This window comes from Calypte anna, chromosome Z (assembly GCF_003957555.1).
Source record: "Calypte anna isolate BGI_N300 chromosome Z, bCalAnn1_v1.p, whole genome shotgun sequence".
In the NCBI taxonomy this organism is placed as follows: Eukaryota; Metazoa; Chordata; class Aves; order Apodiformes; family Trochilidae; genus Calypte; species Calypte anna.
Genome location: NC_044274.1, coordinates 18,437,193 through 18,454,558, shown reverse-complemented (window position 1 = coordinate 18,454,558; position 17,366 = coordinate 18,437,193). Strand labels below are relative to the sequence as shown.

The following is a 17,366-nucleotide window of genomic DNA, read 5'->3' as shown; positions in this document are numbered from 1 at the left end:
ACTTCATATGTACAGTCAGTGCAAAAATATTTACCTAGTTTCATACTATTCAACACTGTGCTTATTGCTGTCAGTGTGATTTTTCTAATGTGAACATTTCCAAATCAATTTATGGTCTGTTAGAACTTTTATCTTCATCCTATTTGTAGAAGATTATTTTTCCTAGGATTTTTATTGGGATAGGGTTTAACTGTTTTTACCATTTAAGGCTGCATAATGTCCTCAGCTGAAAAATCTTCAAACATTTAGACCGCAGATTAATAGTTCGTTTTGATTCCTGTTTCTGGACAGGAGTCAAATACGAGACTTCTAAGCTTAGTTGTGTCCTCTTACAATAAACTACTTTAAATTACTCTAGTTTCCTTGTGCTAGATGGACATCACAATCATGTAATCATTTTTGTTTCCTTTAGAAAGTAAACTAGCACCCAAATTTTCATCTATTTGTATCTAATTTTTGTCTATTTTCATATTTTTAGACCATGTCCCTATGCTGAAGGACTCTTTTTCTTTTGAACTAAATACAGATTGACTCAGTTCCCAAATGAAATTTCAAGTCTGAACAAAATAATTGAAAACAAAGAAAGAAAAAGCCAAGTATTTATTACTTCTTTTTTGTATATGAAACTTTTACAGTCCTTGCTCCTTTACACATGCTGCACTGTGGTTTGGATCACACTGGACCTCAGTGGTAATTTCACTAGAAGTAATACATTCATAAGCAAGATTGTCTTTCCCCTCCCTACTAGCATTCTTAGGTCTTTTTTTCAGCTCTTTTACTGAGCTGACACTGTCCTCAACTTTATAAAGATGGTTGCATTTAAAAGTAGGTTTAATAAAATTTGCTTCCATGTTTCTAAGAATAAAATTAAAATAACCCAACTCACTACTAGTCTGTCAGTTTAAACTAATAGGCCATTGCCTCAATTTATTAGAAATCACAATTTATTTTAAGGAATGAAAGTCTTTTCTGATTTTTAGGAAAATGCATTTAGATTTATGAACTTGCAAAAGCATAAGTTCACTAGAATTTCTTATGTTCTTGTGTATCTTACTTCTTTTCTTATCTTATCTTGTACTGTCTGCTTGGGTATTCTGTTCTTTTCCATCAAATTACTCTGGGTTTGGAGACCACACTTAGTTACTTCAAATATCTGAGGTTTTTTTAGTTCCCTGTGGTCAGGAACTTGGAAAATTCAATAGGAAAACAGTAGCTGTTAACAAATTTTCAGATTTGAGCAGTGTAGTTAATAGTGGCAGGAGAATTTCTGCTTCAGTATTCTTTCTAACTGAGTGGGGCTTGAGGAATGGTGAAGCATACAATTTTTTTATATGTTCCATATTTTTCAGTTTGATTTCCTTGACATTCATCAGTTGAGGATAGTGACTTTACTGCCTGCATTTGAGCCCTTCTCTTGGGCAGGACACATAGGATCTCATACTTAACATTTGTCATCAGAAATTTTCCCTTTTGCCAGAGAACTGCAAATAGCATGTTTTCCTCATTTTTACAGGCTTTATGAACTGCTTGTATGAAAATAAATAGAAAGCATTCTTTTGCAATAACTACTTAAAATTCTAATCTTTTTTTCTTTCAACCTGCGCATCTGGAAGTAACTGGAGTCTTAAAAGAATCTCTTTTTTAATTCCTTTGGTTCATTATATATCCAGAAAGTCCCCTCTACATCATGCTCACTTGTGCCAAGTCCAAGGAGATGTATGTAGAGCTTATTGTGGGGCAGTGTGGCTTGGGGCAGTGTTTTTGCCTCCTGCTGCTCTGCAGATACAGTGTCTTAATTGATAGTTGTACACCAGCATCTTTTTTCTTGTCTCTGCTCTGCAAAGATACCAAGTGAAGGTTCATCTGTGTGCAGTTGCTTGTAACTTTTACATTGTTCTGTAAAATTAATTTTTAAATTATGGTGAGTTTTCCATATAGATACACATATAATACTCTGTGCTATGGATACTTGGTTACAACACTACTCTTTCATATTTATTCTGAAATACATTTTTTAAAGCATCTAACACCTGGAAGAGAGAAAGTAATATTAGATAGGCCTGTTAAGCTGTCTGATAGAAAGAAGTTACTGAAGAAATTTGGTCCCAAATAATACATTCCTGCTTCTCTAGATAGAGCTGGTCAGTCTGTGGGCAAGTACACTGCCTTTATGGAACTCTGTATGTATTTGAATGCAAATAAACAGTTTTTATATTAATATACATTTTTACCTTCTCTGTAGTTCATATAAACAGAAGCTGTAAGGCTGATAAAACACTGGAACAGGTTTCCCAGGGAAGCTGTGGCTGCTCCCTCCCTGGAAGTGTTGAAGGCCAGGCTGGATGGGGCTTGGAGCATTCTGGTGCAGTGGAAGGTGTCCCTGCCCATGCAGGGGGTGGAACTGGATGATTGATCTGAAAGGTTCCTTCCTACTCAAACTGTTCTTTGATGATTCCATCTAGGTATCAGATAAGGGTCTTGTGCAGCCCACTGGGAAACCAAAGTTGAATGTCTCTTAATTTAATAAATGTTTACAATAAGTAATTTGTTCTGCAGTACTGGTTTTCTGTTGTTAAAATGTATATCTTCCTCTGCTTTCATAGGTTGCTGTTTTTTTCACAATTAATCATTGGTCTCTTTAAGGCGTAATTTGTGATTATATAGTTTTGCAGCAATTAACTTGATAAGATGAACTTAAGAATTTCTTGCAAGGATGAGCTAACAAGATCATATTTCTTCAAATAAACAGGACTATATTTTCAGTAGTGAGGAAAGCAAAACTCTGCTCTTTAAGTTACAGTGATCTTTAGTTTACACATTTTAGTGCAGTTTGTTTCTTAAATCCTGTACTTTTGAAATTTTATTACCTAATAACATAATGAAACTGTGTTGCAATCTGTAAATCATACATCTTGTGCCTATCATATCTTTTCATTGTTACAAATTGCTTCGGAGAAATACTTGTGAGTTTCATATGCTTCCTTCTCTGAAAAATCTCTCTGGCATGAAAGGAACTATGTGCATCTCTTCACATTCCTTATGCTTTGTAAATACTGATCTAATGATATATCTGTAATTGGCAGTTACTGAAGTTTCGCTGTAAAAGTTGTTTCCTTATCATACCTTTGTGTTACAAAATCCTATCCTCAAGTTCTGTATTAGATTTTTTTCATAATCAGTCACTCCTTAGAGAAGGAAATGTAAAAAATTAAAAGTACTTCAAAAAAAAGATTGAATTAAAGCCAGTGTTCTGCTTTTACAGCTAACTATGTCTTAGTCTTTAAGAGAGCATTATCTCCCATTTCTTAAACCTGTTTTTATTAATTGTCTCACTTTGAAATATGCCACCAGCTCTACATTGCTTATGTTTTTCTGATTGACTCTCATCGTTGTGGCAGTTCTTGATCCTCACTGAAATTTTCTCTCTAGTCAGCAGAAGGAGGAGTTTCCCAGCTTTGTAAGATTTCCACTGATCTAGAATAAATGGTAAATTTTTTATTCCAGTTAGAAACAGTATGTCAGTTCTTACTGAGGTGTCTGCAGCCTCCTTAGAGCAAGTACGAAATCTCTCACAGCTGTGCATTAAAGCAGGTGAGGGACTGAGCTGCCCAGAGCTGTGCTCAGTTATCTGAACAGCACATTGAGTCTATGTCTGCTTGGATTTATGGTCATATTTAATCCACATAAGGTGTATTCTTAAGTAACAAGTTGTAGATTTTTTAATTTAAGATATTTTTATGGACCTATTGTGTAATAATTGTCTGGAAAAAAACCCAGACACCCAGCATGCTGTCAGTGAAGGCAGTATCATTGAGGAAGGGATGGCACAGGAGGGTTTCAGGCTGAGAGTTTTTACTCGCTCCAAAAGTGTGATTTTCTAGAGCTGTCTGGATGTGGCAACCACCCAAAGGAGGAAAATGTGAATCCCCTCAAAAGGTTTTCAGCAGCTCTGAGACTAAAGAAATACTACAAATTCCTACAAAAAACCCATTCTGGCCTAGTGATACCTTCCTGTGGTTTGAAGTATTTCATGCCCCTTAACTGATAAAAAGTGCTTATAGAATCACCAAGACAAACTTGTTGGTTAGGTCTGTACCACAGTCTGACATTGCTGTGGGTCAGGCATAGCTGCATGGCAGGCTGTTTTGTGAGCAAGACCACAATGTTGTTTGTTGCAAAAAAAAAAAAAAGGAAAAAAAAAAAGGAAAAAAAAAAAAAAAAAAAAAAAAAAAAGAAAAAAAAAAAAAAGAAAGAAAAGCTGGTTCTTGTCTGATCACATTTTGCCCCCATAAAGGTAATATTCAGCCATGTCTTTTCAAAAGCATTTTAACCTTTAACTGGTGTGCAGAATACTCTCTACTTTTCTAGGTGTTGGACTGTATTTATTTTTAAAAAACTCCTGTTTGAACAGATTGGTGTGATTGTTGTGTAGGGCTTTTTTTTTCTTGTGGTCTTTTTGGGTTTTTTTGGTTACATTTTTTAACAGTGCAAGCATATGAAACCATCTTACGTCTGTAGCTGACCCACTGCACTGTGTGATCTATTTGCCTTCCACCCTCCCCTGTCAGCTGAGAATGCCCATCTGAAATTGAGTCTTGTTCCCCAAATGTTTAAATAGTAGAAGCAGAGCATCTTTCTCTTTGGGACAGTTTATAGGCTGTGTAGTCTTTGATCCGTTCATGTTCAGCAGTGTCAGATTTGACAGTTGTGATTTTACAGTGCTAGGTGAGCAAAATAGCCAATAGAGTCTTCAGCAAATAGATTGGTGACAGCTGAGAAACTTGGTGGCAGATGCAGACACATGGCCAGGAAAAACCAGCAAACAAAAAAAACAGCCAACCAACCAACCAGCAACAAAGTGCCTTGTGCACAATGTATTGGAGCATGAGATGTTTTCAGTGGCTGGAGTTTCTCAACCCTAAGTCACTAGGAGTTGGAGTGAGGCTAAACCTGTTTTAAATTCAAAGACACTCATTGATTGAAATTTGAATAATTTGTAATGAGTACTTGTGATTTAGATGCCTTCCTCTAATTGTATATTTTGGATTAATGTTTTGGTGTGGGTAAGTCTTCTGTTTCCTCCCTCAATAGTAATGTGTTTTGCTAGCCAAGTAAAACTCTTATGCTGTATAAGTAGGGAGGAGAGGTTCCTGTAAATGATACTACATATTTTGTACTCCCTTGGTCTTTTGAACATAACAGATACCCTCTTAGAGGTTCTTATTTTTGTAAATATAGCATACTGGGAAAGTAAAATGAAAAGGGAATATAAGAGCAAAATAATTCCTAAGGAGCCTAATGACTAGGAAATGCTTATAACTTGCAACAATATAATGGTTTAAATTCAACTCTGGAGCTAGATAACACTATGAACTGGTAACAAAACACACCTGTTAGTTCTCCCATTTGTGTTTCTGCCAATGCTGGTGTAATTCTTACTCTGTTTTCTAGATTGGCAGGCTGGTTTAATTCTTACTCCATTTTTCTAGTTCTGGAAGGCACTTCCTCCTTTTATCTAAGTACTTTCATTAGACTTCATGTACAGCAGTAATGCTTTTCACCCTTGTATTTAAATGTTAACTGTATAGACTGTTTCTATTTTAGTAACCTTGTTTTGCATCAGGCTCTACTTATATTGTGTTTTCCTTGCCTTAGGGTAATTTTAGAGCAAGCAAACATTAATTGGTTTGCTAAATTCCTTGGTTGGGTAGTGTCAAAACTTGCTATGATGTGCTTCTTGTATGGTATGAGCAAAGAGAATTATTAGTTGGGACCTCTGAGCAGGTAGGTTTATAGTGGCAGTCGAAACTGCACTTTCCTTTTTAATGTACCACCACACTATCATAGTTTAGTTTAGCTTTGCTGGGCAGTATTTTGCAAAATAATTCTAAAACTCTTTTAAGTTTTTAATTTTTCCATCTGTTCTTCTGTTCTGTATTGGTTTTGTACAGATTTTTATACTTTGACTGAAACCTTACAGTCTATGGTTACTACTCTACCTCAGCTATGGACATGTTTAGTAGACTGGACTTTATAAAAAATAGACCGGTCTGCTGTCATTAGAGATTTCTCCTCTTTTCTCTGAGATTTGATGGCAAATGCTAGTTTTGAAATCTTTCATAAAAAACTACAAGATGTGTCCTGGGGCTTAATCTCAGAGGAATATTGCCTTAAGTAAACATCAGATTCTTTTTTTTCTTTTGGAGTTTCTCTAGGTTTCTCTGCTTTTTGATACTCAGAAACATGCACATACCCCAGGAGCTGTTTTCTTTTAGTTACAATTACGATGCCCAACAGCTCTGGAAGTGCAGGCTGAAGCACGCTGGAAAAAAGTCTCAGGATTTTATCTGTTTCTACCAATACACTGGAAGAATTCAGATCTTGCTGCTTTTCCCAGGGATGTGTTCACTGGTTTCACCAGAATTCCTCTTGAGATCTTCTAGCTATCAGTACCTGAGGGCACACTTCTCTTGTTTATTGTACTTGGCAGTTCCTTTTGCTTTTTCCAGCTGTGTTTTAAATAAACTTGTTTGTGTTAACTTTAACTTAACTGAATTTTCTGAGAACCTTTTTTTGCTGCATAAATCATATTGTAACTTGCAGAAATCTCTTTTTCACTTGGTTAGGGGTTTTAGTCTTCTAGTGTACCTTGAATTTGCCTAGCAATATCAGAATAGGACAGCAGCAGTAACTTTCTTTTTTTCTTCATATATGTAATACTACACAAGTCTTCATTTACCTTCATCTAGTGTACCTCTGGGTTTATCCTTGCATCTGAAGTATTTATCTAATTTTTTGTTCTTTGTGGTTGTTTGAGCCACATGGGCATGAGATTTGGATATACTGCTGTACTGTTTCTGTAAATCCTTGTTTTTATATTTCAGAAGTAATACTATGCGTGCCATGTATACCAGATGTGGATGTCCAGGTTCTTGTATATGCAGTAGTTTTTGGGGAGAAGAAGGAAAAAAAGTGTGCCGTTGCATTTAGGTGACATGTAGTCAGCTTTACTTAGAAAGGCCAAAGAACACAGAGTGGTCTATATATGCTTCTTTCTGGTTTTTGATCCTATGTGAACTGCTGGAACACAAGTAACTATTCATGCTATGCTAAACAAAAGAAAAATGTTCTTTAACCCATGATGCAACACACATGAATCATGGAAAAGCTGTTTTCTGATTTGGCTCAGAAGCTCTAAAGACATGACTTTTAGCAAGTCTGAAGACTCTTAAGTTGCTGGGTAATGTTGTTGTGTTTTGTTTTTGTTTTTCTTTGGTTTTTTGAGGAGGTGTTTTTGTGTATTTAAAAAATACTAAAATTTCTCTATATCTCTTACCTTTATTAGAAATTAGAAGCGATGAGAGATACCACATCCTTAACTACTGCACATTTCAGTGGTGCTGGTAATGCCTTTTTTTGTGATACTTTCAATGATTCTCCAGGCTTTTTTAGTATGGTTGTGTTTCCTTAGGTTGTAAAACAAGCCTTTTTGCAAAAGCTTTTGTTCATATTTTTTGGCTTTGTCTCTTGCTGTTAAATATGGATGACTTGATGAGCTGAAAGAGATGAGTTACTCTTGTGCAGCAAAACAAATGGAAGGAAAACTATCAGAGGAAACAACATGAACAATGAGTTTACACTTGACGAAACCTAGAAGTATCCTGACAAGCCCACTATAACATGGTTTTACACTAAAGGAAACTGAGTGATTTTCTTATCCTGTTGAGTGTAGCACCTGTGCATATGTTTGACTGTTTTGCTTCATCAGCATTGGTTTATCATAGCCATGTACTCGTCCATCTTATGTAAGCTTTTAAATCATTCTACTTCACTGAATATCTGAGTACCCTGGAACATTATGCTTTTTTCCTACATGCTGACTCCAAGCACAGTCTGAATAGAGTGGAGTGCCATAATGTGGTTTTGCTCTTCTTTTGTTTATAGGGAGTGGGCAAGAGACTATCATCAGAGAGGCTCATTTTCCATTTGGGGTGTCAGGTTTTGTGATTTGTTTTGCCCACACTAAGGAAATTACTTCTGTTACCTTCTGTAACCTTCTGTTATTTTATTTATTTATTTTTTAAGTTATATTCTTCAAAGAGCAATACCCTATCTGGCTTGTCAGAAGTCAAACAGTACTTTCTTCTTGACCTTATCTCCTCTAGGCCTTCTCCGCCGGTAGCAGAGTTGTCAAATATGTTGAAGAATTAATAGGACTGTCTCATTTGTCTGCTTTTGGTACTTAAGCCAAAACTTACTATGTCTTGTTCAGCTGGTGTCTAGATAGGGATGTTGAAAGTAATTTGTGATACAGTTTTTTCCTTCAGTGACTCCAGAAAAATGGCTCCTCTGAAATAGCTTTTGACAGGGGTTGGTGAACAATTTCAACAAGTGATTCCAAATGTATTTATTTTCTTAGTGATATGAAGGGAGAATTTGAGATTCCTGCTTCAAACAGTATCTTACCATTTATTTTAGTGTCATGTAATATGTCTAAAATGTAGAACATCACCAGGACTGTTCTGTAAAACTGCCTTACTTCATTGGGAATTTGTTTTCTGTGTTTTGTTTTATATTATCCTGTAATTAATACCATGTAGTTATCTGTCTCCCTGCAGCACAGGCTGACATGAAATTGAAGATGTGTAGGTGCGTGTAGAGGAAGAGTGTTTTGGGGTTCAGCCAGTGGGCTGACCATGGACTTGTGATAATTAGCCAGGTTGAACAAGAGGATTGCCTTGCCCTGAGGCAGAGTGGTGAAGTAGGTTAGCAGGCCTCGTGTTGGGGTCCCCCTAAGGCAATTTGGATTGCCAGTCTGTATTGGGACAGAGGAGCTTGATTATAGTGGTCAGTGTTTAATGAGCTTGTGGGCTGCCAAAGAAGGTGAATAGTCATGATTTTAGTGTTTTCAGCTGTGCTGACTACCACTTCAGAATGGCAGTAGGTATGTGAATATAAGTTCCTCTGTGTGAGAGACACAAAATGAACAGCATAGATTTCATTGCACTAATTTAACAGAAAGGTATTCATACAGTTAATATTTTATTTATAAAACCCCTTTCCCCCCTCTCTAACAGCTGTATGAATTTCTCTTCACTTTATTCTGCTGCTGTCCCCAGTTGTTTTCTGTCCTTTGTTATTGTAACTGTCTACCTTGGTTTTTTTCCCTGACATTTTACATTGTCTTCAAGGCCTGAGATATCTTTGCACTTTTGTGATCTCATACAGCATCAGAACTGTGGAGTCTATTGTAGGTAAACTCGATTTTTAAAAAAAATAATCTATTTGATTTTACATGAGGTGCTTCAGGTAATTAACCAGTCCTCTGGATGTAAGTATGCTGTTTTGTTAATAGATACCTTAATTCAAAAATAAAATGTAAAAGGACATGGTATTCATAAGTATAAGAAAGAGAGGGACAAGGGAGCAGTGATATGGTTGAGTTTCCAGCCTTAATTCTGGATTTCTAGATTTCGGGAGTTTTAAGAGTAATGCTTGGTTTGTTAGCATCAATATTGCACTAAGAGGATATTTTTGCATGAGTCTGTGTGTGTTTAATCAACAAAGCATTTAATCTCTTGCTTCTGTTTGTCCCTATTAAATATTGGCAACAAAAGAAAGAGACATGATATGGGTCCAGAACACAGCAGAAATAATGGAGTATTTAATCGCAAAATGAAGAGTGAAATAAGTACAATGGGTTGGCAAAGACAGACTCAATGGCCACATGCAGTGTAGTGTGTTGGGGAGAGTTGTAATTCAAGGACGTTTGCTGCCCTGAGTTTCAATCTGTAATCTCTGAGTGCCATATATATCAAAAGTGCTTGGCCTCCCCCGCCATAGAAGCAATATTTAATGTTTTTCCTGAAAGAAATTGCTATAGGGCTTTACAGGGACGCTGCCTAAAACTGCCAGCTTGTCTACTGATCCACCTAAAACTGGAATCATCTGATTAGGGTAGAAATCCCAGAGGAATAAGACTGGCTAACTTCTTCCTTAGCTCCTGTGAATAATTATACGTGTACATGCAGTGTGTATGCAGACATACAATTAGAATGAAAATAGCAGTGGTGCTGAATATTGCAGTTTTCTGCAGACTACAGCACCTAATTACTCCCAGTTTCCTGGACATACACACCATTTTTTCCAAAATTGGCTAAATGCACACATTTTTTCAGGATACTGTATTGTTTTATTTTCAGTTGTTTAAAATTTGCTCATTCATTAAAAACAAAACAAAAAAAACCAAAAAACCCCACAATAAATTAACTCCTGAGTTTCCCTTCCTGCCTCTCTGTCTCTTTTTTTTGCTGGCAGCGGGGCTGAAATACGTGACAAAAAAACCAAAACCAAAACCCAAAAACAAACTGAAACAAAAAAAATTCATTGATTATGCCAGGTAGCTCTGCTTGACCCTACAGCTTCAGTAGTGCAATGTCTTTTTTCTGTCCTCTTCAGCAGCCTCTGTGAGTGGTCTCATTTAGGTTTCAAGTTCGTTTTATAATACCAAAAATGGCTGCTTTTTATTGGACAGTCATTTGTCGAGGAAGTTAGGTTTGAAAATGAAAGACCTCCAGGCCTGTATCTGACAAATGTCTGAAGACCAGTCGGGCTATTAATTCAAGCTTCTGTTATGTTTGGATTCTCAATAGGGTGGAAAGTATGCTGGGTTTGGAAAGGTCAGAGTGCTATTTGTGAATTTAATGTCTTTCTCAATATTCTTGATAAACATATGTTTTTGCATTTCAGGAATGGCTTTTGTAGTTACTAATACACTTTTTTTGCTGTTCTGTGCATTTCAGACTGCACTGTAATATGTGACAGCATTTTAAATAGTAATGTAGTTCTACTCCATGCTTTATAAAATACTTCAGGACTCATTTCCTGTCCTTAATCAAAAGCAGAATATAGGATGTAATTTTATTTGCATGGTCAGTGACCTCTGAATTTTCTAGTCTCCACAGATCTTGTGCAGCTACTAGATGCAGCTGCCAAAGTTGTGACAGTAGAGGTTTAGTCTCTGTAATGGATGCTTAAATAGCCGTAACTTTGGTAGGGGCTAAGTAACTTCAAGCTGCTGAGATAACAGGAAGGCAGTGACTGAACTGCTTGCATTCCAGTGTTTCCAGTGGATGAGATTTTCATTGATCTCAACTAAGAACTGCAAACCAGGTGTATAAAACTTAAATGTACTATTACAAGTATTACCCAAAACGTGCTATAGAATTACTCATGTCCGTCTGTGGTTAGTGCTATACACAGCATCTTAAACTTCAGCAACTTTTTTTATAAAATTTTTTTTAAAGCTAGTCTATTTAAAGTCTACTTTCATCCTAGCAACAACAGCAACAAAATCTACTGAAGGAAATCAGCCTTGCAGAAAGACAGAGTAATGACCATAAAATACACAGGTGAATAATAAATAAAAATTTAGAGTGGTCTGGATGGAGCCATTCATTCCCCTGTTTCCTGGTGTTCAGTGGCTGCTGTATTTCAGGAACTTATGCACCTAACAGCTGTGGTTACTGGTGAAGTATGAGTGAATGAGTGAGTGGTCTATGTATGCTAGTTTGGATGTGCAATTTGACCTAGATTTTTGATCATCTGTTATTTTATTATTAACTAGATGTAAAGATTATTCAGACTAGGTCGGACATAAGGAATGTGCACTAAAGAGATACAGCCTGTGGAGCCCACAGAACCTTTATATGGGTTCTACAAAAAGCAGTAGTTACCTTTGACAGAGCTGGGGCTGTGAGAGTCTAGTCTGACACGGTGTTTGGACAGAGAGAAGCACAGGTTTTCATTGGCTGATATACTCCTTTATGCTTTTCAGAATGACACGAAGAAGTTGTTGCAAAGATACTGTGCTGATGGGGTCAAATTGAATCCTTTTTAAAAAATGGATGCAAAGTTTCTGACACACAGCCTCAGGACCTCTGACAAGATATAAAGAGCTTTATGTGGCCTTTAACTCATATCTGTTAAGTGGAAACTCTGAAGGAACTTATGTTGTGTAGTGAACTTAGTTGGCTTTTCTCACTTAAGTTCCAGAGTAGAATATTTACTGTGGCTTTGCAGAATCTGTGATGTAATTATAAGCTGATGTCAGAGAATAAAACTAAAAGGTGTGTTTACTCCATTTAGCTACAGACACATAAGGAGCAATCCTTGAACAAAATAATTTCTGAGTCAAATTTTTAGCTGAGGCAGGGCTCTTAATTTTAAAATCTGTTGTCTTTGTTCAGCTTAACTACTACTGTAGATGTCTTCATTCCTAGAATACTTCCTCTCACATTTTTCAAGTTCCCTTAACTTATCTTTTGCTGCTTTAAACCAATGAAGAATTTGTAGTGATTTCCTATCCATACGGAAAGAGTCCACTAAAAGTTCTGCATTCACTCAGCTGTGTATTTAATAATGAGGTTCTTTTTGCATTAGTGGCTTACAGAGCCAGACGCCACTATTTGCAACAGTGCCTTATTGACATATCTTTGGTTTCTGTGCTCCTTCAGGTATTGTCTGTGAGAAGCAGTTGTTTAGAAAAACTAGGTAAAGGTTGTAAAGACTGTATATCTTCACCCAGAATGAGTGATTGATTGGCTTTTGGCTGAGGTAGAAAAACAGAGCTGCAACTATGTGTGAGAGGAGGGTGATTACACAAAGTTTTCCCTTCCTTATTATAGCAGATGTATTCATCTGATATGATGATGGCACATATTGTGGAAAAAGGTATTTTTCTATATATTGGGATGGTGGAGGTCAATCTCAGACATAAGCATACACCTTAAATATAAACTCTTTAGCTTTACCAGAACTGTAAATTGTTAGATTTTTATATTAAAATTTTCTGTATTATGTATAAAGGAAGTCCTCATGAACCCTCCTGAAAGCTTAAAGGACCTTTTGGATTATTGGATTATCTTGGCCTATTTCAATAGTGCTATTTAAGAACAGAACTCTAGAAGTAGGCTTTGTGTAGCGCTTTTTATTCTTTATAATGTGATTAATTTATACTTCTGCAGGGAAATAGAGAGATCCTCATATTTATGACTAGAACTATGTCTAGCAAAATAATCTTTTCACAAACTCTTTAGCAGTCGATATTGTAAGGTAAAACACATAACAAAGCAAGCCCAGGAAGGACATCAATGGATCAAAGTTCTCTGATTCATTCCTGTGACAACAGGTGGAGTCTGGCCAGTAGCTGCTTACCAGTGCTCTGATGTTTATACCAGGTATTGCATGAAATCAGCACAGGAAGGAAACTCATGGATATGCAACCACACTGTTGAATAGTGCAATTGCCTATCTCAATGTGTGTGCACTGTTCATGATATTCAGGAAATGGATCTCACTTTCCTCAATCTAGCTCTGTGAGGTTTAGGTGAAAAGTTAACAGATATAGTTACATTTGCTTAAAATACTGCTCTAGATTTTAGTTGAGGTGGTCTCAGTCTATTAATTGTTGATTTTGTTGAAGTATTAAATTGGAATAATAATTTTCTTCTCTCCAATTTGAAACCTAGTTAAATAAAGATTTGCAAAAAAAAAAAAAAAAAAAAAAAAAGTAACTTGTTTTTGTTTTTCCCTACCCTGACAGTGTTTTAGAGCACTTTGCTGCAAGGGGCCGCCACCACCACGACCTGAATATGACTTGGTGTGCATAGGCCTCTCTGGTTCTGGCAAGACGAGTCTTCTGTCACAGCTTTGCAGTGAAAGCCCGGAGAATATAGTATCTACCACAGGTAGGATGCTGTCTTTATTCCATGATATGCTGTAATATTGCCCAGAGGTGATTTTTAAAAATCTGTAACAAAGGTGGTAGAGACCTTCAACTTAGTTTCCTTTGTTTTGGAAGTACCAAATGGATTGCTTTGAAGTTACTGCGACTTACTTGCTCACAGTTTGGTTATACACTAGGGAATATCAATGAAAACATATAATTTGGGATGTATTGAAAATCAAAACATACACTGTGGTGTAGTGAAGTAGAAGTATTGTAAACATACAGTAGGCAGGCAGTGTAGACACATATTAAAAGGTTTCTTTTTGCCTTTAGTTTTTTATTCCTTGCTTATGATGCCCTGCAGGGAGAAGTCATCCACAGCTACCCTAGGCTGTTTATTTCTGTTGATAGTCTTTTCTTTTTAGATCAAAAAAGAGACTTGCTTATATAGTAAGAGCAGCTTGGGATCAGAGAATCAATTTACAAAAAGCTTCGGTGTCAATGAGAAGATACATAAAAACAGACATAATAACCACGGCAAAAAGGTATCTTATGTCCAAAAAAATTGAATATGCATGCTGATATAGATGCACCAGGATGACTAATACTGAAAAGGGTATTTTGATTTAGAATAAAACAATGACACTCAAAACAGCATCAGAAAAACTAAAACCAAACATGGAGTGAGAACAAGGAATACCTGTCTGCAAAGTTCAGGAAGAGGTCAGATTAGGTCATGGAGATGGAAGAAATCTGGTTCTGTGGCTGCAGTGATTTACTAAAGTTGATTTGCTGAGGGAATGGATAGTAAGTGTTGTACAAGTAACTTCTGTTTATAGTTATGTGGTTTTACATTGTAGCTGTGGTTCATGGGCTTGAATTTTTTTAAACTGATTGTCCTTCAGCAATCCTGACTGGTTCTCGGTGTATCTGTTTAAAATACAAGAACATTTAATACAAGTAAGTAAACAAAGTAAATCCATTATTTTTTGTAGTGAATAATTAACCCATTGCCATCACAGTCGTCTTATTGGTAATGTTAAAGAGAACTAACATTTCAATGTGTGGAGAGGGTGTAAATGCCCAAGTTAAAAAGTTAGAAGGAAAGTGTAATATAGCATAGCCTTTTCTACCCCTCTCCTGAGCTTTATCATTAGAGTTCACCTGGAATTACTGCAAATTATACTTTAACACTTGGGAACCTGATGGAAGTAGTAGCAGCAATGTAAATAGCAGTGTAGGTCTATCAAAGGAAATAATGAAAATGCGGTTAGTTTTAAAATGTAATTACTTACGTGTTTCTAGATAGTTGCGATAAAATACCAATATTTAGCTTGGCAACTTGAAGAATAAAAAGAGACTCTAGAGGAAACGATGGAGCATTCAAACCAAAATTATGTATATATAGGCTATTGAATTTATAATACACCTAACCATAAGCACCATGCCTATTCTATATCAGAAATTACTGTTGAGAATCCAGAGATACAGTGTGACAACTCCTTCACTCAGTTTTCAAACTACAACCTGTATTTTTGCTTTTCTCAGCAATGCCACTGAAACCCATTCCAGTTTTTCTTCCTTTCTAGGAGTGGTTTAGGATTTGTTTTAAGACAGCAGAACAAAAAATACATCATAATTCTTCCCTTCAGATTTTCTTCCATTTTCCTCGACTTCACCTAGCACTGACCATGGTGGGAGTACTAGAATATGTTATTGGTCTGATGTAGGAGAAAAAAAGATCTTGTTTCTGTTAAATGATAGCTAATAAGCATAATTTTTTTCAAAACTTGACTTAGTTCATTCACAGGTATGTAATACTGTTGAAAGTACTTGTGCTAGATGTAAGTATATCTAATGTCTCTCTGAACATTTTAATCCGAAAGTGCACATATAAGTTTTCCTGTATAAAGTATGATATAAATATATGGATGAGCTAAATATGCAGAATTTAGTATATAGTATAATGTATTGCTGGGAGCCTTTCACATTTGCTTTCTCTCAAGTGCCTGAATTTTCAATTAAGGTGAAACATAACACTTAAAAGTTATTTACTTTGAAGCATATAATAGGCTAATACAAGATACATACATGCTTCTAATGTGCTTGTGACCACTCCAATGCATACCACTGAAGTCTGTAAAAAAATTTCTTTAGACAGAATTAATGTTCTCTAGGTGCAACCAAAAACCTGTGAAATTGAAATTAAGTGAATAGTGATTTGAATTGCATGTTGACTTCCATGTCTCCTAAAAATTTCACAAGGATCATTTCATGTTACTGATAGTTTGAAATGTAAACTTAAGTTCCACATGCATTAAAGGATGGTTTTATAAAGGTATGTTCCTGACTAAGTCCTTAACAAACCCTTATTAAATCCTTAACAAATGAAAGCTGGCTGAAAGTTTTGGGCTGAATTTTGAGTGTGCCAAATATATCTTTAATAATATCTTTGCAAATGTAATTGCTCATACTGGTACAGTGTCCCCTTCCCCATCCTCCATCCTAATCACTGATATATACGGATAACTAACATCATATTGAAACAAAATTTCAAATGCAAAATACTCCCTCTTGAGAAAAAAATCTTATATGTATGCAGTTGATTTCAGATGGACTCTTTAACATTTCCTGATATTCTTTATTTCTGTTCTTAGGTTTTAGTATAAAAGCGGTGCCATTCCAGAATGCCATCTTGAACGTAAAAGAACTTGGAGGTATAGCATTTATTCATTTGATTAAAAAAATACAGTATCTAAATTTCATCATTCCAAACTGCTAGTTGTTTAAACTTAAAAATGGGAAATCAATATGGTTGGACTTGAAAATCTGTGTTTCACATACCAGATAAAGTTGAGAAAAACTGCACACTTTGCAGTGTGTTCACCGCAAAGAACAAAATGTGAGGAGTGAAAGGTGGATAAGTGTGGTGTATCTTCATAATGTAAATTCTTGGATTTCAATGGTTGTTTTACAGAAATACAAGCTGGACTGAAATTGTAGTAGAGCTCACACAGCAGCTCAAGGAAGTATGTTCCCTGTGTTTATTGTGTGTATAAGCTTTTACTTAGGAGCACTGACTACGGTACCTACATGAACATTTGGCAAAACCAATATATTAGCTGCACCAGAGTGTGTTGCAAAGACAGCCATCTTCCAATGAGTCATATTTCTGAAATCTGTTCTCATGTTGAATTTGTTGTTATACATTTGTTTCGTTACTGTGTTTTTTTAAATTGTCTTTATACAGGTAAACTATGTGGCTGCCCTGTTCTGACACTCTTAACAGATTAAAGAGGTAGTGCTGTTAACAGGAAGAATACACTCCCATAATGAGAGTTCTTGTGGACTCTAATGTTGCATAATATTCTTTTAATCAGGGAGGCACATAGATCTTTATAGTCTAGAATTTCTTTATATAGTCTTTACTATCTATGTAAACATAGTAGAATGAATCTTGAGAATGTTCATTAGATTTTCAGCAAGGTTGAAATCTGTCTTAAATTCTCAGTGAGAGAATCTCATGACACCAAGTTTCATGATGGTTGTTCCATCTGAAAATGTTTCAAGAAAGCTTTGAGATAAGCATATAAAAAAAGGATAATAAAAGGACTGCATTTCGTCTATCACCATGGTT

At 36.0% G+C, this 17,366-nt stretch overlaps 1 protein-coding gene across 5 annotated transcripts in view; it reads left to right on the top strand.

Annotated features, from left to right (window-relative positions):
- The window catches only part of ARL15 (ADP ribosylation factor like GTPase 15), a 213,162-nt gene that overhangs the window by 57,295 nt on the left and 138,501 nt on the right, over positions 1–17,366 (top strand). For all 5 annotated transcript variants that reach the window (XM_030467924.1, XM_030467922.1, XM_030467920.1 and 2 more), the window contains 2 exons: positions 13,604–13,748; positions 16,387–16,446. In XM_030467924.1, coding sequence (XP_030323784.1) covers positions 13,604–13,748; positions 16,387–16,446 — 205 coding nt within the window. The remainder of the gene's footprint in view (positions 1–13,603; positions 13,749–16,386; positions 16,447–17,366) is intronic.